Source organism: Takifugu rubripes, chromosome 11 (assembly GCF_901000725.2).
Source record: "Takifugu rubripes chromosome 11, fTakRub1.2, whole genome shotgun sequence".
Taxonomy (NCBI): Eukaryota; Metazoa; Chordata; class Actinopteri; order Tetraodontiformes; family Tetraodontidae; genus Takifugu; species Takifugu rubripes.
Window position 1 is genome coordinate 15,074,008 of NC_042295.1, and position 14,938 is coordinate 15,088,945.

Genomic DNA, 14,938 nt, shown 5'->3' on the forward strand with positions numbered 1-14,938 from the left:
TCATTTGCCCTGCTGAGTGTGATGAATGCGGCCTGTCCCGTCTTCGGGGTTATGTGCCATTGAGGGATGGCGGCTGTGTTTGGAACCTGAGGAATGAGGTGGGAGAGAGGGCCTGGTGAAGGACTCCAGCCCTGGGAGAGTGGGGTCATCATTAATGGAGGCGCGGCCCCGCCGCGGCGCTGTCAGCGCCCCGACCCCGGGACACATGCGACAAGGACGCCAAATGTCGCGCCGCAGCTTTGACCTTGTGCCGCTTTAGCCGTGCGGCGGGCCGCCGCTTTCAGAAATACACCTTTTAGACGTGCGTTCTCTGTTTGCCCGTCACAAACGTTCCCTCCTATTCAATATTCCTCTTTTTAGTCCCCGTGCTGGATGAATAAAATAGTATTAAATGTTGCTGCCGAAGCTGAATATAATTAATATGTATCCTGCACCCTGTTGTGCTTCGTGAAAACACGCTGAAAGCGCCGCTGCAGGCGCCCTGCTGAGGGTAATTTAGTGGAGCCCGCTCCTGTTCCTGGTCCAGCTGGGTCCAGCCTGTTAAAGCCCAGGGCTCAGAGGCTCTTCAGGCCGCTGGCAGCTGAGACAAAAGAGTAATTAAAGTGGAACGGCAAAGTGGAAGGACCCTTAAACCCTGTCAGCTGCACACAAAAACTAAATTACCTTCTCTTTCAAACCCTTACATCCAGCAAAGTAAACACAACAAAGAAGTGTTTCAGAGCAGAAAGCAGAGGCCTCTCACCTGCTACCTCAGGCACAGGCTCATTAAAGAACCATTTTTAGCTAATTACATGTAGGAGGCTGCTGGTAATCTATAACACATTAAATATATAACCGCATCATTGATCATGCGAGCAGTGAAAGATGAGTTCCAGCGCCTGCAGGACCTGGGGTGGCTTTAAAAAAAACCCACTAAATTTAAAACGCAGCGCTCAGGAAGCGGCTCCTGAACGGCTTCTGCTAGCATCTTAGCACCATTAGCACCATTAGATCTTTGATAAGTTCCTGCGTGAAGGTAAGAGGGAGTTTTCTTCATTTCAACAATCTTTGCTTCTCTCTCATTACCTGACTGTAGTTTTTAGGATTTAACCGGAACGAATGAGGCGCGGAGATCCCACCTTCATCTGTCTGAATCCAGGGAAACGAGTGCGATCGCGCACCGGTGGGGCGAAACCACAGAATCAACATGTGTGAATATTCCAGGGTCACGTCAGTTCCCTCTCACTAAACCAGCCGTTCTGCCGCCAGGGGCACTTCTCGTGTTCTTTGCTTATCTTTCTTTAACAGCTCAGAGCTATTAGGCTACAACGGCGAACAGGATCTATCACGCGGTTTCTTTTCATCTGACAACAGCTCCAAACGGGAAGATTCAGGAATACAGGCAAACATGTTCCGACCCATTTGTGCGCTGCTGCAGCCCGCAGGCAAGCTGAAGTTATTCCCTTTGCTCTAAACTCAGCTGCAGATTCCTAAACTTCCACATATTTGCACTTTTCCAGGGAATAACCAGGACGCTCCCTGGCTGTGGCGAGTCAAACGCACATTTCCTGTCACATGGGACTTCCCTTTGGTACCAGTCCACCAACACGTTTTCCATGTGTACATTGGCACCCCTCTATCTTTGAAATACACCTCAGAGGTTCGGGATATCATCTTAGAAAACATAAAAGGAATTATGGAAAATCATCAGTCAGTTATTTTATTAGAATAACAGATTTGATGGGTTTTATTGAAGTAGCAGCTGTGGTCTTTGTCTCCAGGCTGTATAACACAAAATCAACGTTGCTTCCACACCAAAACACACAAAGTTACCAGTATTGTATTGAAATAAGCTTTTTTATTTTATTTTGAATTTCAAGATAAAGAGAACTAAATGTTTCATAAGGAAGGAAAAGAAGAGTAAAAAAGTATTTTTCAACATCAGGATTATGACATTAGAGATGATGTCCTTTATGGACTTTAACAGGTGGATATACACCCCCCCCCACCAACCCCCACCAACCCCCACCTGTCTCATCCCACATCAGCACCATCACATCTCAGACGACGATGGTCAAACAACTGACGGCCTCTTTGTCTCCCAATCAAAGTTCAAGTCTTGTGTCACATGACAGGTATGAAGCCGACCGCAACGCTGCTTCAGCCTGTTTACAAAGTGACAAAGTGATGGAAATGAGGGGGGAGAGAAGAGGAGGTGAAAATTACAGAGGGCCCTCGAACGCCACATGGTTTCTGTAACAGTAGGAAGGTTTGTGTAATTGTTGCTATTAAGCACAAAACAGCAGCGTTTGTGTGAGGCACTAACTAATGGTGGTGATGGTGTGCTGGAGTGTGTGTGCGTGTGTGTGTATGTGTGCGTGTGTATGTGTGTGTGTGTGTGTACGTGCGTGTGTGTGATGGCCTTTCTGGCTGACTGGCTCACTCCAGTCAGTGACTTCAATTAAAGTTTTATTGGAATATAATATGGCAAAACAACAATCTGTGTAGTCCAAGAGTGTGCACGTTATAATGTGCACGGATGTAACACGTCTGTTTTCAGCCCTGCGGTGTTTTCCCGGCGTAATCTGTGGTGTCATAATCCTGATGTTGAAGAATACTCTTTAAATATAGCGTCTTTACCTCCCATATGAAACACTTTGTTCGCTTTATTTTGAAAATCAAAATCCAAAAAGCTCATTTTAACACAATATTAGTAACTTTGTGTGTTTGGTTGTGGTTGTCATTGTTTTTACATTATCCAGCCTGGAGACACCACAAAACATAAATTCAGCTGTACTGGCAGAGACAATGTGGCTGCTGCAGCATGTGTGTGTGTGTGTGTGTGTGTGTGTGCACGTGCGTGCGTGCGTGTGGGTCAGAGGGGGCTTCAGATGAAATGCTTGCCTCTGAGGTGACCCCCCCCACTCCCATCCGTCATGGTAAGTAAACAGCCCTCTGACACCAGCTGACACTCCAGCAGGACCCCAATCACCTGCATGTGCCAAAGTACGGGTGGGCTTCTGTGCACGAGAGCAACACGCCTGCACTCGCGCGCTCGCTCTCTCTCTCTCTCTCACACACACACACACACACACACACACACAGAAAAATAAAAAGAACAGCAGGAGAAGCTCTCGTTAAACACTTATTTTGTTCCAGAGTTACAGGAGATAAAGAATTAGTGTTAAAAAGAGAAGTTCGAATGGAACACACACACACACACACACACACACACACACACACACAGAGCGACATTTCCTCCTCATTGTGAGGTCATTGTGTGGTGTGAGGTTCCTGCAGTTTGTTGTCACATTCATGACAACAGTGACGGGGTCTTCCGCCACCTGGCTTAGATTAGCACCCGATGCCTCGTGTATCTCTCTGACACTCACACACGCACACACACACACACACACACACACACACGGAGCGCGTGCACTGCAGGAAGTGGCGTGGCGGTGCTGAAGGTGAGCCTGCCTGGATGTGTCCTGGATGTGACGTGACTGATTGAGAGCGTGGAGCATCTGCTCTCCTTCCTGAGTCTCCTACACACACAAAGATGTTTACCTTCTCTGGGTTCCTCTTTCCCAGCGCGCTGATGCTCAGACCTTCACGGCTGCAGGTTCCAAGCTGTTACGTAAATAACAGCATCAGCCTCCTCCTCATCACCAGCGCGAAGCGCCGCCCGTCCTCGTGGTCGTGGCTTCAGCTCACGCTAACACCTCCCGTCTCTGCTCAGCTCGTCACCTCACTGTTGATGCTCACTGGTGATTAAGAGGCTCTTCAGACACATTCCACCTCCAATAAACATCCTTTAACAACAGTCTGCATCCATGACAAACACGCGGAGCAGCACTGGTGTTTATACCCCATAAAAGTATGAATAGCCTCATTAATTAAATGTGAAGGACTGTTGGCTATTGTGTTTTTACCAGCCTTTTAGAACTGTGAGATAACCTGTGTGTGTGTGTGTTGGAGCCTTTGGTGGAGCTGCTCCCGTTTGTACTCACATCTGTGTCAGAAACAGAAATAAAAAGGAATTAATTAAGATTTTCCAAAGAGGGTTTCACTGATTTTGAGTCTTCTCTCCCTGCAGGTTATCAAATAATGATGCAGTGATCACAGGCAGCCCAAATGTCTCACATTGAAGTCAAAATCCAGCTTTTGAGGCCACCCCGGTTCATCCTGACTTTCATTTTCAGGACCCTCACGGCAAGTGATTCACCAGAGGCAACAGAAAAGAGAGTGGAACTGGGTACGAGCAAATAAGCAGCCATGCTCTTAATTTGGATGAGAGAAGACGCCTCCAGGAGTTATTTATACTGGGGGGGGGGGGGGGGGGGGCTAATGGAACACAGGTGAGCGAGCAGACACAGGTGGAAGACATCAGGCCAATGAAAGGAAGAGAAACATGTCAGCTGGAACAATGAAGGATTGTGTCTGGATCAAAAGTCATCCAGCAATGTTGTTATTTTCTGTTTGTGGAGGAATCACAAACACAGCAGTTTTGCCCCATTTGGCAGAGAATTTAGAAGAATTCCCAACATCTACGTCTCCATGTGTGACACTGGTGTTGACTTCCTCTTCTCATCTGCTACCATCTCACATTTACATCTGTCCTCCATTCAACAGTCGTAGCTCCTCCAGAACCTTCTGGAAGCTCCTCAGCCTGTCCTAAAGAAGGGACATGAGGACTACGAAGAGCAGCACCACCCACTAGCCAACACAGAGGACTGGGAAGTCTGAGGGGGGGGGACCATGGGGTGATGGAGACCTGGGAGGTTGTTGCCAGGGACCTGCTGGCCGGGTGACGAGTGTGGCTCTGTGAAGGTTCTGCTGTCATGACCGTTGGTGTCGGAAATGAGCGTCCACTGGCAACAATAGGCTGCAGGAAGCCCCTGACATGTTGTGATTTAAAACGCCGTCCTCCATCTGATAAGTCAGCACATCAGCCTGCAGATGTTCGGTGGACACGCAGCTTCCCAGTTGTCTGATCCAGGCCGAACTGGGATTTTATGAAGGGATGAAAGAAGCTTGAACCCTAAACTCTGCTTGTGTGGGTTCAGCTGAAGAGGACGTTGTCTTGGTTACCATCTTCTGTAGTTTCTAACGAGTCTTTGCAGAGCCATTGCAGCGTAACGAATCCTGCTCCTTTGTTCCTCGTGACCTTGAGCCTACGGTTTGTTGGGTTCTGACCCGTGATGGCGGCTCCGTGGGCCGCGATAGCCGATAGCGGCTCCATATTAGCAGGCAGTGAGTGAACCAGTCAGCAGCAGCGGTGCAGGCGAGCGGCGGCGCTTCCACACCTAGCGTAACGGCCCACTTCCTCTTTCCGTGGCCTTTTACACCTACTCACGCACATGCACGCTACTCACGCCGTGGCTATAACGTACACACACACACACACACACACACACACACAGCCTTTTACTGGTGATGGAAACCCCCCTCACGTATAGCAACAGTGGTCTCCTTTGGTAATTAGAGTGTGGGAGTAATGGAAACCAACACAGAGACACACACATGAACACACACCTCCCCGTCAGTCGGGGACGCTTCAGTCGCCTGTATTCCATGTTTACCCGTGTTCTTCTCGACAGCAGGGACCTTTAATATCCTTCCTGTCTGTTATCAGGTTGTCTCTGTTTGTCGTTCCTGTCTGTCCTCGTGGGTCTGTGTCCGACGGTGCTGACAGATCCAGCCCGTGGTCGGGCATCGGGCGCTGGATGCGTCTCGTTTTTAGGAATTTTCTGTCTCTAGGGGCAACCAGGCAGCAAAACTGGGAGGGGAACATGACCAAACAGGCACATAGAAACCAAAATATTTTCTTTTTCATCCATTTACATTCAGAGAGCATTCGCACGGTGACTCGATCAAACTTTTAAACGATACGTTGTTGGTTTGTGTGAGGAAGTCGTGGGTCTGAGCAGCACAGGTTGTGTTTGCACGACACACACTTGGGCGCGCACACACAGACGGCTGTGTGTGGAGTGGGTGGCGCTCCTCAGCGGCTCGGTAATAAAAGTCGAGCGTGATTTGAAAAGGCCCTATTGTGGCTTCATTCTGTTTTTCCACGAGGGTTGCATTCCTCCCAAATTGGACAAAAGAATTTTAATGGGGCGACTAATGGACTGTGATTAGATAGGAGAGAGAGAGAGAGAGAGAGAGAGAGAGAGAGAGAGTAACCGGGAATGGGCAGGCCGGGGGGCTAAATGCTGCGATGGGGGAACTTGAGTTTCATCCATCCAGGGAGAGGGGGCGATGGGCCAGGAGATTACCCCATTTACCGGCAACTTTTGAGGTAGAACTGGAGAGTAAAACGGGGGTGCTTCTGTGGAGGTCTAGGCACACAGAGGACTCCTCTCAATAGGTAAATCTGTACATATAGAGGCGATCCCACCTGCCTTTAGCTGTAAGTGGATTCAAGTGGCTTAATGCAGACTGCTCAGGAGGCTAAAAATAGAGCTCATATTATGTCCATTTAGCAGAAACACACAGTAGAAAGACATACGGCTCATATTTGGAATATATTTGAAGCAGAAAACATACAGTTTACAAAATTTAGTGCTGCAGGATATTGATAAAAATAGTTTTTAGGGGGGTCGTTGCATAATGGAAGGTGGATCTTCATGTGAATCTCTTTGTTGGGCTGAACAAAAAGGCAAAATGAACAGATAATTCCAGCATGTTAATAGGTTTGATTTGCTCAGTCACACTGCCATAAAGTCCGAGGCCCCTTCCTAAGCAGCTGGATGTAAAGCACTTTGTGTGCTGTGAGAAAAGCGGCGAGGTGTGCGAGGTGAAAGGAGAATGACGCTATCTCCTTATCCTGCACCTGTTTAAGACGGGCCAAACCAGAGTCGGTTAAATATTAGCTCGCTACTGTTGACTCTTTACCCATTAAAAGCAAGGCTGGAAGGAGCTGGCACCAAGATTAGACTTTGAGCTTATTGTTGCTGGCTCTAAATCCCTTTTTTTGTGAGGTTTGCGAGGTGGCTGTTAGCATTAGCACTGCGCTACACAGGATGGTGCACCCTCAGTCCGATTGTGTCCTCCTCTTCAGCCCGTAACTTCATCAGTTCCTGATGGATGGATTGTTGTTAAATACTGATAGGAAATGACTACTCTGTTGTCACAGAAGAGCCTTTATCCCTGACGCAACAACAAGCAGCTGTTCTGGGGGATTCTAGCTTCCGTCTCCCTGCCCAGGATGGGGGGTTTCGACACATAGGTGCTACCTGTTTGTGTGCTAAAGGGCACACATGAAACCTCAAATAAATAAGAAGAAAAGTGAATTGAAACATCCTTTTCTTCTCCTTTTATTTGAAACACAGCGTGTTTGTCTCAGTCTGGGTCGAGCTGGCTGCATTTGGAACCCACGTCCCCGTGGCTCCGTGCACGCGGCGTCGAGTCGGCACAGTTTGCTGTCAGCACATATTGTCCCCCGCTGCCAGTGTGCTGCTGTGTTTTCAGATGTTTACCGTGCACGGCTCTTGCTCGCTTTCCCACTCTCACACTCCCGCGCCTGTGTGTGAATATGCTGCTTGCCAAGAACGGTTATTCTGATGTACCGAAGGTGACAACCTCAGCACGCTGTGAGTCTTTCTGCTGTTGTGTTTAAATGCTCAGAAATAGACTAATCTCAGTGTGCTGTGGTCTGCAGATCCATCAGCCTGTTTACTCCTGTGCTTTGCATGTGTGTGCATGCGTCTGGAATCCTCAGTGCTGTCCACAGCTCCCTCCTCCTGCACCTCAATGGGCTCTCGCTGCTGTCACTGTGCAGCTGTGGGACGCCATAGCAACCAGCCCACCTTTAGGTGATTACCATGCTGAGCCTCACCTCACCCGCCACCTCCATCAATACCCTTGGCGCAAATAGAGCAGCCCACCGCCAGAAAAGAGAGCTGGAGAGAGGAGCGGAAAAGAACAGCCCAACAACATGGTTCAGCTACCGCTTCACGTGGTCGGTCTGGACACCGGCTTCATTTGGTTACAGTTTTGTTGGCGTCTGTCAAATTGACTGACTTTCTGTTTCCTGTTGGAGAAAAGGAGGCGAAAACAGTCTCCAAATATGTGTTTTACAGTCAAAAGTGTAGGACGTGAGCTAGCAGATCATTAGCTTAGCTCATGTGGAGGAGTAAAAGAAGAACTTCTTTTGATAAAAGACGAGAGTCTGTGTGCCGTCAATGCAGTGTGGATAATAACTCTTTTAGATATGTTTCATGTAATGGTTACACTCTCTTCAAAGCAGGTAAAAACACCTCTGTACCCCCTAATCCTAATCCTCCAGGTATGCTGTGGATATTACAGGTAAGAGCTGTATTATATCCTGCAGCTGAGCTCCAACCAGCCTTTTCCCTGCTAAGTGTTCGCTAATCCTCTTCCTTCAGAAGTCAAGCGTGATAACACCTTCAACTGAGTCATATATATCGAGTTGAGGAAGTGACCCCAGAGCGCCAACATTGCTGCTTTGTCCTTCTCGCTTCCTCCAGGGTTGCAGACAGAAAACCGAATCTGCTGGCCTCTTGCAAATTTTGCAAAAGCCTTTAGTCTGTGCCGGAGGACGGGTCGCACCAAGTGACCGGGAGCCCCGTAGGTGCCCTCAGCTGAGAAAAGAAACCAGGCAGGTGCATGATAATATAGGCATATATAAATACCCTCCTGCAGATTCACGTGTGTTCTTTAAGCACTTAAAGGCTTATGGTAATGTGCCTGAGGGAGCCATATACGCCCTCCATATCCACCACATACGCTTCCAAATATTTCTCTAAGCATCATGATTAGGAGGTGATCTAAAGTGCTCGACGCCGTGCCAGAAAAGAACACCGAGACACCTTAAATCATCCGGCCCCGAGTGCTCGGTCCCTATCACGGCTGCCAAATGTCATTCGCCACTAATCTTTTGCTTCGAACCCCCTAAAGCAGCCTGCAGTCGGGGGTGATTTGTTGCTTGTGTTGATGCTTTAAGGCTTGAGCGACGGCACTGACATCTTAATGCATCCTGCTGCAACACCTCAAGACAGCGGCCAAATGCTGGTTAGCTCGATGTTGGAAACGCTCAAAGAAAGCCAACAATGGCCTTTCTGCAACACCTGAACCGCCGTTGTTACATGGAAAGGCTCCTCTGGACGGGCCAAACAAAAGGCCAGCAAATCCAATATGATGTGGGACATTACAAAAGCTCTCCCAGAGAGCTCACAGCCTGCTGTCGGGCCTGGAACCCGTGGGCTTCACCTGAATGACCACTCAGGACTGACAAATGCACCCGACAGGGATGCCGCAGCAACGGTCCGCTTCCGCAGCCCTCGGGGGGTTCGGCAATGGCACCACGTGTCTCTCACCTCTCAGCTGGACCGCAGAGAGAGGCTGAACCCGCTGGGCTGGACTGCACTGATGCTTATTGACTGTGGGCGGCCATCAGGGAGCAGGTGGTGGTGCAGGAATAGGTCACATATAAACCAGCATAAATACTGGAAGTGAGAGCAGACGGGAGCCTGCAGACGACCTTTCATAATGCACGGGGCCATTAGCTTCTGGGTCAGCTGTGTCGGGAATATCTGAACTGATCTCCGGGAAAGGAAGGTTGGGGTTCGGATCCCAGGGGAGGCTCCTAATCCTGATGAAAACAGCTTCCAGTTCAAGGGCGCTACAAACAGGAACTGGCTTCATGGAATCACGTTTGCTCGAGTCCAACTGAACTCTGACCCCGAACCCACCAGAACAGGCTCTGCCCTGAGACAGCCCAGATGTGAGGATGGATGGACCGCCATGACAAGGTGACATCAGGCCCCAGAACATCTGTACTGGTTATGGAACGAAGGATGTTCATCAAAGACTCACATGTAACCATTTATCCCGTCTGTTTCCTGTCCTCATTATCGGAATACTGATTGTCAGGTGGCAGCAAGTGGAAAGATGGAATCTGAGCCGCAGCAGGAGAACATCGATGGTGCCCTCATGTTCAAAGCAGAGACTTTGGAACGAGTGTGCACCTGTAAATCTGGCAGCAACCACGGGTGAGCGTGCACGGGTGTGCACAGGTGTGCACTGGTGCCACGGCGTGCGGTCAAAGAGCAGCTCTGCAGATAAATGCTGACGCCGCTTCAGTCCCACAGGTGGGTGGAAGACTGTGGAGGAACTGGGTGTGGAGGCCAGTTATCTGGGTTAAACGGGTCATAACGAAGCAGGTTTATATTAATTACCGATAGGATTAACAACAGTGTTGTAATCTGTTTCGGCCTGATTCTCCCTGACATTCTCTCCTTGATCTCTTCTCCTCTTTCTCCTCTTGTTTCCCAGCACTCCCACTCGCTCCGACCTCCGGACACTGAGGAACCCAGCAGCACCGCATGAGGCTGCAGGATCTGGAGGCGTTGGGCAGGGTCTGTAGCCTTGGGGGGTCACCTGCCAGCAGGGGGGATTTAAGGGGCTTTGGGTGGAACAATGGAAGAGCTGATGTATGAGTAGCTGGGGGGGGGGGGGGTCGAAGCTTTCCGCTTTCTTGGCAATAAACATTCGAGGCACTTCCTGAAGAAACGGCGTGTCTGATCCAGCAACCTGCTTCAAATGTATCTCAGAATCATAAAACAATAGGGGTCGGGGGTCGGGGGGGGGCAGAGGTCAGATCTGAGACACGGAACAGCCATACAGGTGCTGAAAGCCATCCTGAGTGGGAACATTTTAATGCCCCTCACATCCAGCGTCTCCCCGCCGTGATCAACGAGCTTAATAATATAACTATGGCAGGAGGAGTGATCCAATGAGAGCAGCTGTGGCAGCAGGAGACGTGTGCAGGACAGCTGTGGAGCAGCGCCAGCCGCTCCCAACAGGTTCTGATGGATTCATTCCCCTTCTGAGAAGCAGAGGCAGGCTGGAAAAGACCATTCTGTGAGTGTGTGTGTGTGTGTGTGAGTGTGTGTGTGTGTGAGTGTGTGTTCTTAAAAAGGGATTTGTTTGCATGATTGGCACATAATGCAGATGTGTGGGTAGAAGATGCCATCTGGAGAAAGTTGTGTGGGCTGGTGGAGGGAGGCGGTGGTGTGTGTGTGCGTGTGCGGGGGGCAGGCGCTTGTCTGTAAAAATAAAAGCCGGCGGTTTGACAGGAAGATAAAGGAATCGATTCGGAGCGTAATCAATCAAAAGCACGGTGGCACGAATAAAAGGAGGCAGGAGACTGAGCCCGCCCACCGGCGCTCTGCTCTGACCAGCGTCCTGGTCCGTCAGTCCATAAAACATTTACACCGTTTGACACAAAGATGAAAAGCTGCCCCCCCCCCCGCCCCCCCCGGCCCTCGCTGGCTCTTTAGGGCTGTCAGGCCTGGAAACTGAATTGGATGGAATTGTCCAGTTTTCTGGGGCTTTTTCAGCTTCAGTATCCTAGTTGAGATGTTTAACAGCCCCCCCCCCCCCTCTACAGGCCTCTACTCTCAATCTGCCTCTAACTCTCCCCACAGCCGGACTGTGGCAGCGATGGCTTGGGAGACGAGGGCAGGTCCGTGGTCGGTGAGATCATGTATGAGGAACCTCCTCAGTGTTTCCCCTTCTGGTCAAATGTAAATAACCCGGCGCTGGAAGCCTGAGCTTGGTGTGACAGCCACAGAAAAAGCCACCTGAATGGGAGCGTTTTGGGATCTGCCAAGTGTAAACGCTGTCAGCAGCCCGCAGCGTTCCCACATAAAGGCACATTCATACGTGTCTGACTCTAATGACTCAGCAGAATGAGAGCAACATGTCTCTCCGTTGTCTCCTCAAACAGCTCTGGAAGACAGGAATGACTTGGACACAGCCACGGAGCTACTTTCCTGATAGCGCTCCAAATCCCTGCCGTTGGGACGCTGCAGGAGGCTGCGCCGCGTCGCCACGGCTACCTGTCATCTGCGAAATACCACACTCCATGGTGTTGTTTGTTGTGAGACTCATCCGAGGCTGCTCAGCCGTGCGTGGTGATGCAGAATGCCCCGCTCTGCCCACATCATCATGGTCTCCCTTGCAGATCACTGGAAGGTTGCCTGGCAGCCATCGCAGTGGGCGCTTCTCATGGGAGCAACGGAAGACCTGTGTAGGAGGACATAAAAGAGTGGGGGCACCCTGGTCACCCCCCCCCCCCCCCCAACCTGGATGCAGCTGCCTTTTCTAAAAGAAGAACAATGCTGCCTTTGTTTTCAGAGAAAAACCACAGAGTTGACATTAATCCCGGAATAAGAGGAATCCGCATTGGATCTACCGTCCAGGCCGATCTGCACATCTCCGGGATGAACACTGATAATATGAGGACGAGTGCACGTGGCAGGGAAATCGATACATGGATTCAACTGTTAATTTCTCATCGTGCATGTAATGTTAGAGGGCTCGTGATCAGACTTGTCCTCTAATCCAATTGTGAGAGGAGAACAGGTGTTGGCGTCTCCGCTAGGTGGCGACCTTGGTCCGAGGCAGCGCAGCTCGGACGCGCGTGGCGAGTCCAACTGCAGGACTGCGAGTTTTAAAGACAAGGGGGCAGAAACGTGCGTGTTTAGCACCGGTTTTCCGTTTGCATTCTGACGTTTACATCCCATTTAAATCCCGGGAGCTGCCGCAGACTTCACCTGGCTCACAAACGCGCGAGCACAAACTCCGACTGGAATCTTCGGAATCTCCCCCAGCTGTGTTTTTCTTGTGTTTTAATCGATGAGTCGTTTACGCTCTTTCCCGTTTTCTGCACCTGCCTGGCGGCCTGGGACAACACCAGTTCGCACCTCATCCCCAAACCCCACAGCAGAATAGCCCTTAACATATGAGACCTTGCCTGGGGTGCGTGGGGCAGGGTTTTAATGATTACCCCCCCGCCTTTACCCCCTGTTTCCTATATGGATTGACGGGTTGAGCGTCAGAGCGCACAGACCCGCCTCCAGGCCGCGGTGCGCTCGCTGCGTCCTTCTGCCCCGAACGCTTCAAATCCATATTCCTCTAGTAGGAGAGAGAGAGAGGGAGGGAGAGAGGGAGACACACACACGGAGGTAGAGAGAGCGCGCAAGAACTGGGAAAAGAGCAGCGAGAGCAAAATCGGAAAGAAGACGGGAATATCGACACAAACTGCACTCATGGCTGGGATTTGGTTCGCGGCAACTTTTCTTCTTTGTGGGATTTCTACGTTTGTCTCGTCGGCCCGGATATACCCTCCAAATGAAGGTAAGGTTGTTGGAGAAAAGAAGTGCCCTGGACTTCAGACTTCATCCACAGTACACCTCCGTGTGCGTCCGCGCCGCGGACCCTCAATCCGCGGCCCCTTTAGCCGCGCAGGCACCGAGAGTTTCTTCATTGGAACAGATTGTCACGTTGAGATTTTTGGTTTTTGGGGGTGGGGGGGCTATTTAGACACATTTGGAAATGGTGAAACGGGTGTCCGACTGCGCACCAGCAGCCTCGGTGTTCCGATGTTAGCTGCCAAAACCCTGGAGCAGATCTTCGAGCTCCGAAACGGATTTGAGGTCAGACCTCGAAAAAAAGTCTTGAACGCGCAGCGACTGTAAAACAATTTTCGACTTTTACGTCTCGAATTCGATTTACGGGCTACGGGAGTACTCAGACAGCTCTTTATTAATCCGATTGAGAATTTCTCACCGTGATTGCTCCGGCAGCGCAGGGCAATAACGGAAGAAAACTCTGGGAATGAAACGAAAACCGATCGAGAAAGAGAAATTTACGCATCGATCTTTGCGCCGCAACAGCTTGGAAAATGCTGCGGGACTTGTCTTCACGGGCTCTCGGGAAGCAGTTTTCAATTTTGAAGGATTAGTTCCCAGGGACGATGCAAATAAACGAATCGATTTGTTAAAAATCGACATTCCGATTAAATTTACCAGCTTTAATTCCGTCATTCTCGTCTCGGATTCATCAAGACTGAAGGTTTATTATAATACCCACAACCAAAGCATACATTTACACAATAGCATCATTAATTATATAATTGATTTTGTATTTCTGCCATACCAAATATGAAATAACCCCATAAAGCTCATATTTACGTCAAACCTAAAGTAAAACATCGGTCGAACATTAAGATTGTTGATCTGTTTGGGCCCGAATTCACTCCCGTGTTTTCAATGATCGTTGTGAAAATGTGCACGTTATTATTATTTAAAAAAAAATAAAAAAAAATCTTATTTTAACATCCGAAAATTGGGGATTGTGGATACGAGACGGCCGGGAAATCTTCCCCGTTGACGCGTCCTTTCATTTAGTCCAAGTTTGATGTGAACATTTGGATTCCTCTGAGACTTCGTGCTCGTCAGGCTGATTAAACGGTGCACGCCAGTCTCAGACTGCACGCTCACCTTTTCCCCCATTTCTGTTTTGCAGTCACGTTACTGGACTCCAGATCCGTGCAGGGGGAGCTGGGATGGGTCGCCAGCCCCACAGAAGGAGGGGTGAGTGCTCTAAAAGAAGCGTCCCCTTGTTGGGACGCATGGTCTCCTATTGAGCAGAAATGGAGAGATAATATCCATTATTGGCCGGAGCTCCGCAGCGCCCTGCCAGATAGATACACAGGCCTCTTTGATACCGTTCTTTCCTGTTGGCCTCTTTATGAGAGTTTGTGTTGTTGATTTATGGTATAATCCATGCTGCGTGAGGATATGAGCCTAAGTGGAGCCATGAGTTTCAGGACCCAGAGATAAATTTGAATTTAGCACTATATTGTGTCCCTCCAGACCTCCCTCCGGGGCCCCACGGGGGTCTCCGAATCCACTCTGAGAACCACGGGCCTATAGGCTTCCCCCTCACCTCCAGCCCCTCGCTCTCCTTCTCCCTAACCACTCTGTAATAGTCAGACGCGGAGGCCGATACTCCAGCGGGCGTCAGGTTTCCTGAATAGACGGTGGATTGAATCGGTCTTTGTGGAGAAACTTTATATCCCTTTCCACCATTGAGTGGAAGAGAGGAACTTGGCAGCTGAGTGAGGGTCCTCTGAAACGGGCGAATA

General features: G+C 49.8%; 1 protein-coding gene across 1 annotated transcript in view; it reads left to right on the forward strand.

Moving 5' to 3' along the window:
* Positions 1–12,850: 12,850 nt before the first annotated feature.
* epha4l (eph receptor A4, like) overlaps positions 12,851–14,938 on the forward strand; it is a 36,728-nt gene continuing 34,640 nt past the window's right edge. The window contains exons 1-2 of the mRNA XM_003968749.3: positions 12,851–13,146; positions 14,317–14,384. Coding sequence (XP_003968798.2) covers positions 13,059–13,146; positions 14,317–14,384 — 156 coding nt within the window. The 5' untranslated portion in view covers positions 12,851–13,058. The remainder of the gene's footprint in view (positions 13,147–14,316; positions 14,385–14,938) is intronic.